The 16,197-nt window shown below is 41.0% G+C and overlaps 1 protein-coding gene across 2 annotated transcripts in view; it reads right to left on the reverse strand.

Moving 5' to 3' along the window:
- LOC135484279 (ubiquitin carboxyl-terminal hydrolase 34-like) overlaps nucleotides 1-16,197 on the reverse strand; it is a 29,474-nt gene extending 13,277 nt beyond the window's left edge. Inside the window, exons 1-37 of one of the 2 annotated variants that reach the window (XM_064765599.1) lie at nucleotides 16,055-16,197; nucleotides 15,498-15,588; nucleotides 14,834-15,060; nucleotides 14,383-14,642; nucleotides 14,193-14,243; nucleotides 13,674-13,823; nucleotides 13,318-13,385; nucleotides 12,855-13,047; nucleotides 12,337-12,474; nucleotides 11,970-12,062; nucleotides 11,391-11,516; nucleotides 10,833-10,971; nucleotides 10,544-10,644; nucleotides 9,847-10,395; nucleotides 8,992-9,170; nucleotides 8,498-8,748; nucleotides 8,056-8,186; nucleotides 7,531-7,748; nucleotides 6,966-7,147; nucleotides 6,515-6,669; nucleotides 6,175-6,291; nucleotides 5,684-5,842; nucleotides 5,172-5,375; nucleotides 4,682-4,954; nucleotides 4,369-4,557; nucleotides 4,125-4,262; nucleotides 3,832-3,969; nucleotides 3,598-3,693; nucleotides 3,322-3,408; nucleotides 2,829-3,002; nucleotides 2,520-2,596; nucleotides 2,100-2,268; nucleotides 1,609-1,770; nucleotides 1,347-1,466; nucleotides 905-1,081; nucleotides 454-637; nucleotides 90-253 (exon numbers count right to left, since the gene is read on the reverse strand). In XM_064765599.1, coding sequence (XP_064621669.1) covers nucleotides 90-253; nucleotides 454-637; nucleotides 905-1,081; nucleotides 1,347-1,466; nucleotides 1,609-1,770; nucleotides 2,100-2,268; nucleotides 2,520-2,596; nucleotides 2,829-3,002; nucleotides 3,322-3,408; nucleotides 3,598-3,693; nucleotides 3,832-3,969; nucleotides 4,125-4,262; nucleotides 4,369-4,557; nucleotides 4,682-4,954; nucleotides 5,172-5,375; nucleotides 5,684-5,842; nucleotides 6,175-6,291; nucleotides 6,515-6,669; nucleotides 6,966-7,147; nucleotides 7,531-7,748; nucleotides 8,056-8,186; nucleotides 8,498-8,748; nucleotides 8,992-9,170; nucleotides 9,847-10,395; nucleotides 10,544-10,644; nucleotides 10,833-10,971; nucleotides 11,391-11,516; nucleotides 11,970-12,062; nucleotides 12,337-12,474; nucleotides 12,855-13,047; nucleotides 13,318-13,385; nucleotides 13,674-13,823; nucleotides 14,193-14,243; nucleotides 14,383-14,642; nucleotides 14,834-15,060; nucleotides 15,498-15,588; nucleotides 16,055-16,097 — 5,973 coding nt within the window. In that variant the 5' untranslated portion in view covers nucleotides 16,098-16,197. Of the gene's footprint in view, nucleotides 1-89; nucleotides 254-453; nucleotides 638-904; nucleotides 1,082-1,346; nucleotides 1,467-1,608; nucleotides 1,771-2,099; nucleotides 2,269-2,519; nucleotides 2,597-2,828; nucleotides 3,003-3,321; nucleotides 3,409-3,597; nucleotides 3,694-3,831; nucleotides 3,970-4,124; nucleotides 4,263-4,368; nucleotides 4,558-4,681; nucleotides 4,955-5,171; nucleotides 5,376-5,683; nucleotides 5,843-6,174; nucleotides 6,292-6,514; nucleotides 6,670-6,965; nucleotides 7,148-7,530; nucleotides 7,749-8,055; nucleotides 8,187-8,497; nucleotides 8,749-8,991; nucleotides 9,171-9,747; nucleotides 10,396-10,543; nucleotides 10,645-10,832; nucleotides 10,972-11,390; nucleotides 11,517-11,969; nucleotides 12,063-12,336; nucleotides 12,475-12,854; nucleotides 13,048-13,317; nucleotides 13,386-13,673; nucleotides 13,824-14,192; nucleotides 14,244-14,382; nucleotides 14,643-14,833; nucleotides 15,061-15,497; nucleotides 15,589-16,054 lie in introns of both variants that reach the window. The other variant, XM_064765597.1, reaches the window with a different exon arrangement.

The raw sequence follows: 16,197 nt of genomic DNA on the forward strand, positions 1-16,197 counted from the left end.
AATATCTAAAATCTTTTGAGAACTAGCACCAATGCACATTACAACTTGAACTCCTGACAGAGGTTTATCAAGGATAATCCAACAATTACCTTCGCTTGAAGCACCGACTCCCTCGCCTGTGGTATCATGAAGAGATGTTGCATACATGTCGCCATGTAACAAGTAGCACCAAGATTCGTGAGGCCGACGTAGCCACAGTTTGAGCGACCATCTTCATGAGGCCAGTGATCCCATGGGTACACTGCATGAGCATCTGAGCAAAAAATGATACAACTTACATGTACAATGTATTTAGCAATAATAATACTTTTTCTGAAGTTTTGCAGGTTTTGGGCTCTGGGTCAAAAAGATTTAAGAGAACCATTAGGATACGTTGTAAAAGACAAAGTCAACATTCTAAGTTATGTAGTTCTGATAAAACACAATTTAGAACATTCAAATAATTTGGCTCACCTTTTGTGTGTTGCTTCATAATCCTCTCATGAAGAAATTGATAGTTGGGCAAACATGCCTTCACTGATTCGACTATGAGATCATACGCTGCTGAACGTGATGTCTGAGACTTACACTTGGGGAAGAGACGGTTTTGGGGAGATGGGAGAGCAAACAGACTCCAGAACAATTCGTCAAGAAAATCCTGAAGAAGATCAAGGGTTCACTGTCATGAGCAAGTCTAGCCAATTTTGCCGCTTTACCCAAGCTGAGGATATGATGCCAGCAAGCAAGGCTGATCACCATTTCAAAGTGACAGTATCACCATGTATTTCACCAATTGTTATACATGTAGATTACATCTAAGATGTCACATGTATCTGTTAAGGTGCCGCAACCAGGCCACCTACTACAGGTATGTTCACTACACTGACCTGATCCTAAAATGAATGGTGAGAAATAGTGAACTTACCCTTCCTTTCTGTGAGTCTTGGAATGGTGGGACATGTTTCATGATGACCGTGGTTAGATTGATTAAACCTATGAGGGCATCGTCTTCGTATGTCATTTGCCTTGGCTCAATTATGTCATGTTCCACAACACATTTGGCAGCATGATGAGCTAGGACATCCAAATTCACTGGTCCAGGCTACAAATAAGACAGAGTCAGAATCAGCTTAGTATCAAGAAAACAAGTCTTGAGCATTACTGCACCAGTGAAGAAATACTTAGCAAGACAATATTTTGTGGGGGGACGACATAAACTGAACATTAATATTGACATGTAAATAGTTCACTATTTAGAAATAGAACATAGAGCAAAGGACATAAGTTGGAACTGAGAACCAAGCGGCCATGACATGGACATAAAATGTTCCCCTCTGATTCTTAGAGTGCGTGAAACAAGGATTTACCTCTTCCCAGCTCTTTGTTGCATCTTCTCTTGATATGCTCTCAACCAGACGACAGACGAGCCAAAAGTAATCCCGACAACATGGCCCATATGGTTCCTTCATCACTTCCTTATCATCAAACTGAAAATGAAACATGAATATACATGTACAGTGAAATCTCCCCAAGCAAACACCTTGACACCAAAGCTGCAATTTCACAAACCACAGAATGAAATAGAGGTGAATTTTTCTGGTTTTAGAGTAGGGTTTAATCTTGGCTTACCTCTGCAGTCCTGAGTGGCTTCATGTTCTTGGCAACATCAAGGAATGTAAGAAGACACGAGAGAAGAGGCAGGAGGAACGAGTAGCCATTTTTACTACCGTCTGCTGTTGTTCCATGGCACAAGCGATACAGTCCCATACATGCTTCCCGTCGCACACTTGGCTGCAAGGGTAATTGAATAAAACTGTCAATTTCAGCATCATTGGTCAATGCTGTGTACAGCCAGCTTCTAATCTCTTATACAAACCATTAAGCAAAGCCTCCAAAACTCTTGGATTAGAAAGCAGCAGCACAGACCATTACCGGTATTTACGACAATCTGTTATAGTGGTCTTGACCAATGAAGAGCATACTTGTGCAAGGCTTGTCGACGCCTAGATTTTACCTTACAAATGTGAATCTAGAGTATCAACAACCACAATGTGGGTAGCCAAACTAGTGTAGATTACTGTATCAAACACAAAATAATGTCAATTAGTTCAAAGCCCTACCTCTGGTGCATCCAATACAAGTCGTTTGACCCATCGGCTGAAACTCTCACTTGTGCACATCGCTGGTTGGACCTCTTCATCTGAATAGGCCCAAGAGACCAGGAACTGTAAGGCATAGTGGACCACCTCTGCTCTGCCCCATGCAGCCACTTGCATCGAATTCTTATCACTGAAAAATTAACAAACAAAATGTAAGTCATGTGTAGTTGTAGGCATCCTGAAGCAACTGTTTGGTAGACATGTTTATGAAGACATCATGATTTTGCCAACTGAAAGATGGTATTTTCCTTTAAAATCTCTCAGTCAAATCAACCTCACATCTCAAAATGTTAAAGGGAGGCACCTTTAGTATTTGCTTTTAAACCACAAAGTATGCGGCTCCAAGTCAACTAACTTTGCAGACGGATACAACTGTCTTACCTTGGAACTGCCACATCGTAGAGAATAGTCGTTAAAATCTTGAGGACATCATCCACCACCATCATCGACAGCATCGTCTAAAATAAACAGAAACAAAATATGGGTACCACTCAGTTCAACACACACTGGTTATTAAAAGTTCCGTACCTAAGCCATAAAGATTGAGTTCTTGACCTACGAGGTATTCTTCCTAAATTCTTCCAAGTTTTACAAAGAAAAGACTTACAATGTAGGCAGGCAGACAAGGGAGAATATAGTTTTGAGGTACAGTAATTTCATAAGAGCAAATGAAAGAAATTTGTTTTTTACCTCATTCAACCTTGGAATAGTAATCTTCTCTTGGCCACTTCTGTGTTTCTTCATCTTCTTTCTCGGTGTCTCATACTGATCAAAAGGATCATCGCTGGCATTGGCCAAGTCAGACGGACAGACAGCAAACTGGGTTATCAGTCGCATCAGATATCCTAGACACTCCTGGTTCCACTGAAATATTTAAGAGAGGATGATCAGGATGAGAACTGAGAGAAATTGCTACTCAATCGTTTAATTATCATTTTCCAAGGCACAGGATACCAGAGAGCAGTACCGGTATAAAAGCTGTAAAATGCACCAGACAATATCATTTTACATTATTTTGCCAAAGTTCTTTGCATGCCAGCATATTTCTGACACAAAAAGCACTTCTGATTACTTGGGCCACAAAATAAACGCATACGTATATGTAAGAGGGGCAGAGTCCAAAGGAAACTTTGAGCAATCACTGTAACTGCGTCATGCTGCCAAAGTAGGAACTGATGCTTACCTCATTCCATGGATCACCCTCTTTAGCTTGTAAACAGCCAGACATGAAGATATTGAACATGTGACTAAGGCCTCCTTGGGAGACAAACTGAAAAGAATGAAAACAATATTGGTGAGTAGAAAGTGATGAAAGTTTTTAACAATGGACACTGAATTCTCAACCTTGAAAGTTGCGTTTAGTAAGATGTCTGAAACATCTTTGAGTGTTTGCAGTGGCACCTCAAGGGGGTACTACACAAAATGAGCCAAGCACAAAATTGATACCATGCACACTTACCCGTCTGCTCCAGGATTCTTCTGGAGCCTCAGTTTGATCAGCACCACTTTCAGAGTCCGAACTCCCAGCCGTGTCACCAGCACCTGATCCTTTACCCTGTAAAAATGACAAGACAGCCAAATCAAGAACTTTATATTTCCTTCGATAAAGAAAAAACTCATCAAATACCCAAGTCAAATAGAGGATAATCGCAAATGAATATTCAAACAATATCAGAACCAAGAGTGAACTTACAAAGTGCCTCCTTCTCTTGGAGGGAGTCCGAGACAATGATTCCACTATCTGCAGGGAATACATTAGTTTGTGGGGGTTATCACAGTCTAATAAACGATTCCACCGCAGACAGCTCTCCTTCTTTTTCTCGTCGCTCTCCTGAAAAACAAAAGATGGAAATTACATATTGAATGCATAACAAGTTCGATGTACCCTCCATCAAAAGATACGTGGAAGAGCTAGATGCTCATCTGTACGGACAACAACAAAGGGGAGGGTTATAACATTTTAGCTAACAACCAGTAGTCACTCACCTGTACACTGACAATACTCTTGAAGCCTTCGAGCATACTGGGGCTGGTTGGTAACACCATCAATAACTCCCAAACACGGTGGGATAGCACTCGCGCTTTGATTTCGGTATTGCCTTGTTCTGGACCATCCATCTGAGACTGGAATGATGAAGGTGACATACATTACAACATAGGTGTCACAATGTCTGCGTTCCATCAAGTATCAAACTCATTATTTAGGATTATGAGTCACAAGATTACTTACATCACTAGCATCAGTACACTGGAGATTACTCAGCTCCTGCAGCAAGTTGAACAAATGATCGAAGTGTCGTTCTTGAAGGAGTAGCACCATGGGGATCTGGTCTCGCTGGGGTGGCGGCAGGTATGAAGCAGGGGTGGTTCCATCCTGCTTTCTTGGAGGACGTATAGCACCAATGGATACAAATACAAGCTGCAATCAAACAGGAAAGATAAGGATACTGGCAAATTGAATTTCAGATATCACAAATTATAGAAACATTTGGAAATTTAATATAGACAAAATCACACAGAACAGTTTTATATACAAGTCTTACCTGTCTGTCTTTGAACTGCATTTCACCAAGCGATTTCTCATCAAGATCAACTGTTAATTCCTGGCCAAGTGTTATCATACGAACAGGACCATCACCTAGTAACGAGCCCAGTATAGGTGTCAGCACTGATCCAGTTGATTGGCTTGTTGGTGTAGGTATCACAGGTTGTTGGCGTTCCTGTTGTTGTTGTTTCTGTAGCATACCCCACCATCTCGTTACCTCAGAGCGAAGTTCTGCGATCAGGTCCGTTGTGAACAGTTCAAGGGTGGTCTGCTAAAAACAAGAAATTGAACTTCTGACTGCAAGAACTTATCATGAGGTATTTTCCTTGACCTTATTGGCAGCAGGTACAAGGAATCTTGTGTTTACCACTTGACATAACATCTGATAAGACTTCAAAGCCATATTGACAACTTGCACAGAATAATTTACATTAACAACAACAACAACATCTGATGACTTATTTTGAACAACTTTCTAGAATTCTAACCTTTTCAGCCATGCCAGCAGGCTGCAGCACGATGTGTATCGTACAACTCTGTTTATCCTGTAGTAGCTTCTGATGGCTGATGATGCCTTCACCCTTCAGTTGCCACGTGCGCAAGTGGAACGCGTATCTCTTCCGGAAGCTCTCCAAGTGATTCTTCAATAGAACCAGATCTCGCTGTATGACTAGTAAACTCGAGTCAGGACTCTGTAAACAAGCAAATTTATAAGTCAAGACAAAGCAAGGCAGGGCACAGATCGCTCTCATTTGCTCCTTGAGCACTGCAGGAAGAGGTTCTTATAGAAGATCAGCAATGCATTATTGTACAATGCTCTTGAAAGCTACCTGAATGAGTCATCTCTCTGTAAGGTCTACCTCAGGCCCCGGTTGATCCTGTCGTCTCAGTTGATAGAAGCATCAGCAGAGTTAAAAAGCGTCTTGCTCAAGGATATAGAATTAGAGCCATGTTTGATCCTATGACTTCCTCACAAGATTTTGTCCTTAAAATCGCTTACCAGACTATCCATGCATCGTTGAATGAACTCTTCTTCTTTTCCTAAACTTCCATTACCATAATTGATGTAGTATGCGTTGAGATACTGAATAGCTGACATACTGACTTCACTGTTGTGGGCGCGCAAGGCTATCTGCCACAGCTGATCCATACCACTTATCTAGAAGAGAAATCAAGTGGTCAGAAGTTGGAACAAGTAAATAACACTGCCAACAGGAGATAAACATAATGTCTTCAAAGATCCTAGGAGAGCTGGATTGTCAAATCAGGTCACACTTGAGAGACGAGTTTGAAACAGGCACTTGACCACAATCAATTGACCCGCAGTCTTCAACATGCCTAAAATCAAAACCACTATTTCGACTCTTGTATTAGATGTGGTTTTCAATCCTGAGGATGATATTCTCAATTGTTACATTTGTAGTGGAATCACTGTGGTTCCTTACACCGACCAATATTGACCCAGTGGCTCCTTTGCCTGAACTAACTCACCACATCCTCTGACATTGGTTCATCAAACGAGGCATTGGCCACCCTGGCCAGGTGACAGAGCTGCTGGAACAAATTCAAACCTATCACGCTCATGTTCTCTGGCTCAAGACGAGGCATCTGAAAAGTACAAACAATTTTTAATTCCCTAATTAGTCTACATTTGACCAAAAAAACAAAAAATTGAGAATTGTGTTTACACCAACCCTGCTTCTCATCATAATTGCTGTCCAACACATCCAGTGCTTCATTTAATGGTGCAATAAATAACCCATTACTCAATGTCTCTTATTGCAACCAATTTAAAGCAATTCTTTAATGATATTCACAGTACAGTATTTACCTTTTCCATGAAGAGATGTTTAAATGTTTCCAGCCCCATTGCATGATGCTCCTTGCTCTTGGCTTGTTGCAGGAACCAACTCAGACACTCATCTGTGCTCTCAGGATTCTCAATCAGACATGACCACAGCACATCAACTTGCTCAAGGCGTAAACCTTCAAAGGAAATTCAGACAGAAAAGACTTGAAATAAAACTTCAGCATGCTTCACAGGCTTTCCCATTCAGGCCTTGCTAGAGTTACCTGGCAAAGAGACTTTGTTATTTAGATACCACTAATTTAGGATTTACCGTTTCCTGATGATTTTGGTAGGGAATATTGCCCTGAAGTAGGTTTGAGCTACAATGTATATCATGCTCAGACAGCACAAAGTGTTTTTGTCAAGTATATTCAGACCCAAATGAGGATCACATTTTGACATTGGAAAGTGATATAACAGATTTTTGACTTACGAAACGTATCCGGCGAACCCATGGTCGAGAAAACGCATGAGAGGAATTGCAGCCGCACATGCACATCCTCACGAAAAGTGTACAAGGCATGATGAGGTCTTGCTATCTTCTTAACAGAATTGCTGAAGAATATCAATTCGTTGAAGAAATGCTTCATCATGTTCAACTCTTTCTCAGCCCACCTGAAACAAATTGAATAATGATCAAGATCTGTGGAGGCTTCTAGGAATCACCAATATTCACACAAGTGCAAAGAGGCCAACATGTCATTGAGAACTGCAATACTCCTAATACTTTATTGTAGAGATTAGGAATAAAGGACAGCCATCAATGTTTTATTTTCCTGGTGTTTACTACATACAGAGATACAAACAATCCAAGTATGTGAAAAAGCCAGGGTATTTCGAGTAGCATACTAAAAATACAAATGCAATGAACTAAACAAGGCTTGGTTTCACATGTACATTAAAACTCTGCTTGGATCCTTTTGTCCAAGCATAAGTTGCAGCTACCCAAAAAGCAAAAATACAAAAAAGGCAAGTCGATAGGTATAAGTAATGCTTACATTAAAACAGAGTAAGTATCTGCCCCAGCTCTGTATTGTTGAAACGACCCAAACAGTTTTGGAAGCAAACGTAGCGACACCACAACTGAGCGATGATTTGCAACATTTTCTATACAAGCCTCAATAAATGCCATTCGTATCCGCCTGTCAGTCGAGAAACACACTAAGGAGCAGAGAGCCTTCTCCGCTTCGACATCTAGTCCTTCTGGGAGCATGGCCTGAAGAGTAATAAAAAGTTCAAGTCAACACAGCTGGGCTCACAACCCTTATGCCCTTCCATGAGCTGGAAATTTAGTTTTTACTTCAGATAGTTTTTATCATTTCAACCGGTTTTACAGCAAGTCCTGTTCAAGCTGCTTTATGTAAAAGGAAGCAGATACGTGCTGCCACTGACCTGCCAACTGAGTTTTTAGGTCTGTTATTAATACAAAGTAAAGGCTTTGGGTGATTAGAACAAAAACCCTTGCCTCACTATGCCAAAATATTTACATGTAATAACAAACTTAACAAAAGATAAGAGCTTACGGCCACATCTTCCTGCACCAGGTCCCAGAGTAGCGTGTTGCCCTTCTTGCAAACATCATCATATTTAAATGCATTTGACATGTTTTCATAGCTGTCATCGTCATGTGACTGGGAGTGATGGTGAATAACAGCTGCGGAAAAAGGAGAAGACCATCATCACAAGTTGGTAAATAACTCAGGGTCCCATAGGGATGACCCAGGCACAGTGGACGAGCATCTGGTTTGATTTAGTTAGTCAGGTCATGGGTTGGAGACTCGGCCAGTGTCACTAGGTACTTTCAACTGGCCGGAAATGGCCAAGTGTAGCAGAATATTTGCTCTCCTTGGTTTCTACAGAAAGCCCTATTGTACGGCTGGGGCCACCTGAATGCCACAAAGACTCCCCCCTAATCAAGCTGTGGGAGCACAGTGCTTCCAACAACTATTTCATACTATCACTTACCTCTTGGTATCGGCAGGTGTGAATAATGCATTGACGCCATACTAGCCAAGTGGTGTGGTTGGACATGGGGATTGAAGTGAGCATGTGCATGGGCGTGGGCACGGACTTGTGCATTGATGCGTGCTAGCTCATCATCATCGCTCAGTACATCTTCCCCTTCAAAGTCGGCCATGTTCTTCACGGATTTTGTGCTGATCCGGGAACTGTTACAACTTCCATCATCGGGACTGAGAATATCATCAATGAACTCACTGAAAGAGGCAGGAAGAAGGGAAAGGTTTTTAAGTGTAATTATTTGTCAAGCAATAGCATGCACTTCCTTTTATGACATTTCGAAACAACCACATGAACCTCAAGAAAAACATGTTCTGTCTTCTGCGCAAATCTGGAGGTGATCATGCAGATGACTCCCGCTTCTCGTTGGAGCCAAAAATGGCCAAGTATTGAGGGCCTGAACTCAGATGAGTTGACTCTCTGCTGGCTATTGCACTTACTTTTGTATGCGCCTATGATGTCTGTGAGCCTGGATCCTCTGTAGGTAGTTGGTACAGTCATACACTTCAGTCTCCACGCTGCTGTCAACAAACTCTTGCGAGGAGCTTGGAGACGTTACATGAGCTCTGGTGGGAAGCGCTTTCATCGTGGGGACAATACCATCGTCATCCAAAGATTCCTATAATTAATGAAGATTTTAAAAAATAAAAGTATTTTTTCCTAATCCACCAAGATTAAAGCAAAGAGTACATAGCATTATACTCATCCTTCGAATGCATGGGTTGGATAACCTCACAGAAGATTCTATGTTATGATGTCTACATGTAATAGAAGATCAGGTTCCCTTTGGTCGTACACATAGATGAAAGACATAAGAAACATAAAATGCAATACACACATATATAAAGCTTGACATAAGTCCGCTAAAGAAGCTAACACCACACGCAAATGCTCCCCAACACACTCATCTGTCTGCCCCTGACACACCCATGCTTAAGCTTCCCATAGTAACATGCCAAAAATACAACAGGAAGGAAGGCACATTTCAGATATCTGAAGCGACAGTAGAGTCATTGGAACTGGTATCCTAAAACACACAGGGCGATGCAATCTGCGGTTGAAAACAGAGAAAGACTGCAAAAAAGCTGAACTGAGTCTGAGAATTTCACCACTTCAGACTAGTCACTGACAAACCATAACACAGCACAAAGCACTACACAAGGACATGCCCTTTCAAGCAGGCATGAACGACCTACCACTAGAGGTTCAGACCCCCGGAGCTGGTCGCCCTCTTCTACCACAACACGACTGCCTTCTTTGCTTGTTTTCTTAGGCCGTCTGCTTTTGTCACTTGCCTGAGAAGTATCCATTTCACTGTGACCATGATGGCGGCGACGACATGAGTGGTCGGGAGGAATCTCCTCGTCATCCTCTTCCTCATCATCCTCTCCATCACTTTCCTCTGTACTAATCTCCACATCTCCCTCGTCACCTGAATGAGATGCATGGACAATCTTGACATTCGCCGCTTTAAATCTTTGGGCGATACGCCCCGGCGAGCCCATATGGCAACGATGCACCCTGACCTGACCAGGGGACGATTCACACATTTGCTCAGATTCCGACATCCCTTCGTTATCACTGTCACTCTCGCTACCCGACTCGTCACTATTGTCAACATGAGAGCGTATCCGGTGGCCATGGTGGCGATGTCGGCAGTGGTGGCGACTCGGACCACTATGCATCTCGTCACTTGGTAGGCTGTCCTCACTGATGTTACTCAGATCGCTATTTGCACAGAGGCTGCTGTTTTCTGAATCTTCAGTCTGGGACAGACGGACTTCTTGACTTCCCATTCTCACATCTTCATCACTGCAAGGGCTGTTCGGGTGCTCAGGATTCCTCTAAAGAAGAAAAAAGTCATTTATAGAATATTTCAAAAGTCTTCCTCGAAATAGTGCTTTTTACCAAAAGTTTTGCACACCTTACTCTGTATTCCAAAGTCTTCCAGGGAATGTTGGGGAGCAGATTTCTAATATAACTTGCCCTTACCTTTCCACCCTTGCGTGCTTCCTTGCTTCTCCCCTTACTGATCTCTTCTGATTTCTCACTGGGGCTGATGTCATGTTTCCCTGGCTCACCAATACCAGCACCTGTAGAAGAGAAATCTCATCATAACAGAAGGGTTATTAACCAATGTGTTCAGCTTAATGTGACGTCAACTCTGTATCACTGGACAATCACCATCCAGACTAAAAACTGCAGTGACATGCCCTACTTTTGCAGAGGAAATACTGACAAACACGAAGAGAAAAAGAAAACACACATGGGCATTTCTTACCTTTTTCAATTTCTTCATTTTCTTTGACGATAGCTGTATACTGACCGTGGCCATGTTGCGCCACTGCTGATACACTGGCACGATGACCTCCCGCAGATGTCCACACACGCTTGATCAAGTTTGAGGCAAGGTATAAAGTCTGAAAAACAAATTAGAAATAGTGTACAAGTACACATATACTCTGATAGTCCGTCATACCCAATACAACCGCCAAATATTCAGCTTTGTGATTTGAGTGAAAAGAACAATGCAGACGATTCAAGTTCCTGGCAGGGAGGACAATTGGCAGTAGCCAGCTAGGAGCCAAATTGGTATTTTTAGGGGACAGGTATGCATAGTTCGGAGCCTGGGTGGTATTTGATTCAGTGATAATAATATTCCACGAACAAGCCTGAATAGTTTGGTTGTAACCTGGAGAGACCACGAAACTGCACCTTAACGGTTCTCTTACAATGTTAGACGCAAAAGTGATGTCATCATTTGTGATAGGATTTTGTTTGGTGCATGGGAGTTCCGCAACCAATTCAAAAGCTTGAGTTCAAAAGCGAGTGACCCTACCTGTTCACTGTGCATTGAAGGCTCGAGTCCAGATATCAACTTGAGTAAATGCTGAGCACGTTCAATATCCAGGTTCTTAATCAGTGGCATCAACACATCATGAACTTGCTTCCCACAATGTTTTAACTGCAAAATGAAAGATTGTACAGATATCCACTGGTTTAACATTGTACAGATATCCACTGGTTTAACATTGTACAGATATCAACTGACCTTAGTGTTAGAAAGTTACAGATCTTGTGATCTTGTTATGCCGTGGCCATTCAATTGTTGCCTGTTCAATTCTCAGTTCCAACAATGACCTGATCCTCTGGAACCACAGGCTAGAACCTACTGGAAAGACCACCCATTGCTTAGGTTCTAGCTTGGCCAATGACAGACTTCCATTCTAACACTGATAACAGACAAATAAATCGGGGAACAACAATGTGCCATTTACCAGAGGATCTCTCCAAAATGCTAGCCAAATTTGCGCCAGCAGTGGAAACAACAATAATCTGCTCCGAGAGAAGCAAACAAACAACTAAATAGAAGTTAAAATGAACACATTTTCATCATGCTTGAAATCTCGATCATTACCTGAGTAGCAGCCCAGATGCAGTCTATGTGCTCATTGGTAATACGACTCTCAACAGCAAGGAAGTTAAGGATCATTTGACTTTGTTTGATTATCTGAAAAAAGGGGAATTGATTGTAAAGTTTCAGTTCTCAATGGATATCATAAAGGTCTCAGAGATAGAACATACCCTCTAGAAAGAATTACATGCGTACAAAAGCTAATAATACATGTATTTTGTCTTTGCCACAGTAAACATGTGTCACTAATTTTTTGTTAGGTCCAGTATTGTCGCAACACTCATAACCGAGTCCTCTTGTGCTCTTCAGTTCATGTAGGTTAACTTATGGGTAAGTTGGATTGGACCTGATTGAATGCTGTGTCACATACCTCAATATGCAAATTTGGCCCAAAGATGTGTTCAAGAAGTTTCTTCTCTATGAGCCAGGTGGCAAGCTTGTTGCCGGTACTCTCTGCATCCACTATGGTCTCACTGTTACAATTTTCATTGTACATGTTGATTTGGTTCTGAAATACCAGGTAAAAAATAGAATTATTGGGGTACATCAATCCATTGATAGGTCATGATAAAACTGAGAATCTGATAGATACAATGTCAAATCAAAAGAAACAAGAAGAAACAAGAAGAACTTATGCATTTATAGATACCAACCCTGCGACTGGTTGTCCCTGACTTTGAACTATGCATAACTAAGTTTCTTAGCTGTGATACATTTTTACACCAAGATAGAGAATTTGGGGAATATTTCAGTATGTGGTTAGAAACTTTGATTTTGTGGAATTCTGTTCAAAGTTAAGGCTCAAAGACCCACTTCATACAATTTGTTTTGAAAACCTGAAGGCTGACAACCCAGAGGGAAGCCCAATCAAATGACCAGTTCACCTACATTTATCTGACTTATTCCAGCCATCCTTATTGTTAGTGTTGAACAAGTGAAGTATTTAAATGCCAAGTTGAGGACTTCAGAGTCATAGGTGGCAGCAGTGTCCAAAGGTTCCTTGACAGCCGCCCACATCAGATCTGTCATGTTGCGGGATCCGGCCATTCTGAGATCTTTATCAGAAAGTTTACACATGTATCTGAAAATGAAAATAGAAAACATATAAATGAAGGTCAAAAGCAAAGGTAAGGAACAACGTTTAGTTTGGCAAGTAGGGTTGAGTGTCTTGCTCAAGGACACAAAGACAAAACAGCAGGTGTCCTTATAACCAAAGACTTCCTGGTCAGGACTTGACAGGAGCCTGGTGCTCTTACCACTATGCCATTGATCACCTGACTTGTGCAACTACTATTACTCAATGGCCACAACAGACAGCACATGATTATCTAAATCAAGACAATTTCCTAACCTTATGATTTGAGATCGGAGTGGAACAATGTACTGCATGACTGTGGGGATATTCATCCATAAACGAAGCTGAAAGAAGAAACAACTGATTATCAAGGGGGTAGAAAAAACATTTCAGAGTGAACCATCAAAAGCTGTAAATCCTTGTCGTGTAATTTTACATGCTTAGCCATCTTCTCACATACAATGTCAATTTCTATATATTTCCAGAAAACACGATCTAAGTTCACTGTTTTCTGATCTTGTCTCCACAACCTCAAACAAACTCAGGGAAAGATTCATCTCCCCTTCTTACAATATATTACTTCCAAACTGTCTAAAACTGATGTCAAAAAGAGATTTGACTTCTTTACTTACATTTGCAATGATTGTGATTAAGGTATGAGCAACATAGAATGGCAAGTTGTCTGGGTTTCCTGTGTCGAAACAATTGGCAATGGCTAGCAGACCAGTACTATCACAGAAAAAACAAACATTCCTCAACAAGTACAGGGGAATCTCGGAGTCCTAGAAAAAAGGAAAATATATGAGATACGTACAGAAATGTTTTCTTTTCTTCACAAAACGCTCAACAAGAAACAACCTGAGGGCCGATGAAGACACAATATCTAGTACAGGCTTTAAGTTTCACCGATAAAATTTAAGAATTATCTAGAACTTGAATCCAGGAAGGTAACTGTAGATATAAAGAACAGAAGCAAAATCTACGACAAGGAAGATGGTCAAGGAATTCCAAATTCAGTATTATACCACATTCCCATACCACTACAGAACCAAGTAAAAGATCAGTTTAAAGCATCCTTGCTATCAATCATATTGTCAATATTGCGGAGAGTGAATCTTGAGGAAATTTCACCAATTTTGAGGCATACTCACAGATATTTCACAGTAGTTGTTCAAAGCATTGGCTTCCTGCTGCGACAGCTCCTGCAAGAGAATTGAAATACAAGTGTAAGCAAAGAGGTTTGACAGTGAAGGTGCAAACCGCAACCCCCTCCCTCAAAGGGGCTGCAAATATACAGCTACTGCTAAGGTCAAAGCTATTCACAACTCTTATAACACTTACCTCCAATGATGAATGAACCATGTGTTTATAAGCCATATAAGGTGGGAAGTTCATGAGGAATATCTTGGCTATAAACTGTAGGAGCTTATCCTTTTCCTCGCTGTTCCACATTTCAGAATCTTCAGTCTCCATTTCCTCCTCCTGTCTTGGTTTTTCTTCTGACTGTTCATCTGGCTTTGCAGCATCTTTTTTTTTCCCATCTTCTGTTGTCTCTTCTGTTTCTTTTGTGTCAGACTCATCAGAAATCTTTTCAGCTCCATCTAAATGAGAAAAGAAGACTGTGCCAAGTAAATGAGGATGGTGTTGGTAGACAACATTTTCATCAGAGCGAAGAGCCGATAGCATCTCAATGATCCATCAAGTATAAGAAGAGGCACACTTGGAGTTACAAGAGGCTTAATCCAAGATTTCAATCTCTAACTTTTTTATCCTGTAGTGACTAGTCCCCTACCTTGGCTTTTCTTATCCTCATCTGCAACTACTTTCTCTTCTTTAATTTCTTCATCACCTTTCGTCTCTTTCTCCTCCCGAGTGCCACCTTTCTTTTCTCGAGCCAACTCCTTCTCATAATCAGCAGGCCAGGTCTTGATGAACTTGATACCGAGATTCAATATCACTTGAACAATGTTGTTCAACCGCTCAAAGTTTTTTACATCTCTGTAGCAGCATGTGCATTGTCTGGAATTGAATATTTTAGACCAAGTATGAGTGATATACCAAAGTATGTAGTAATTTTCCACACCTTGATATATTCTCTTTCCAATCTGCCAAGCCTCCAATAGAATTCTTCCCTCAACATCTAATTTCCAGCTGAAGCCTCAGACACTAACCTTAGACATTTTGCTATGCTCATCCAGACTGATAGCTTAGTTCTTAGTTACTGGCACCCAACCTGACCCCCTAGGTCAGCACTTCCCCACAACAGGCAACTCAGAGTTGTTAATGTTCCCCACTATCTTTAACTGGACTGATTACATTTCAACTCTTGATACAAAAATAGAATCCAAGTTCGTTTTGCATCAAGAGTTTAAATATGATTGGACAGAATGAATTGAAAGTGAACAAAGACAATGCATATCAATGCATGACTCAAAGACGTTGAAAAAATCACTAACCTTTGTGGCCATGCCTGGGTGTAAAGAAGCACTGTAAAAATTTCCCCCTTACTCAAGTGTAATCCATCTCCTTGCTCAAATCTTGCATCGTCTAAAATCAAATGCACATGACATACATTACACGATTTAGATCTAGTCACCATATATCATCCAACTTCAACTGTTATATTTTTAAACTCGCTTTTACTAAGCTGAAAACCCCTACATAAAACTGCTATACATTGAGTCTGTGGCATATGACTGTCTTGTCTATCATGTCTATGTCTACGACGTTGACAATGACAATGACATTCTATTCACAAAATTTGCAAATAAAAATATCCTTATTAATCAGAGCTAGGCCTATATAAGTTGACCCTGATTCTAAGAGTGAGCAGCCACCTATTGAGATCAATAACGAGAGGGAAGGGGCTTCGCAATCAGGATAAAGTCAATGTTTACAAATTTACAATGAAAAATGACAAACTGCAATGCATTGAAATGCACTGACGTGCATGTGCGATATATTTTTCTGCTAGTTTTGCAGCAAAAAGTAAGATATTACGACCAAAACGTACGCAATTCCAACAAGTTGATTAAATCTGCACAAACGTCACACATTTTAGTTTACTCTCATCAATTTATTCAAGAATGAAATGCAACATTTAGTCATGTAATAATGATTTTCTTTTCTTATTTTCTGATTTTGGACAAGTCACTG

The sequence above is a fragment of the Lineus longissimus genome, chromosome 3, assembly GCF_910592395.1.
Source record: "Lineus longissimus chromosome 3, tnLinLong1.2, whole genome shotgun sequence".
Classification (NCBI taxonomy): Eukaryota; Metazoa; Nemertea; class Pilidiophora; order Heteronemertea; family Lineidae; genus Lineus; species Lineus longissimus.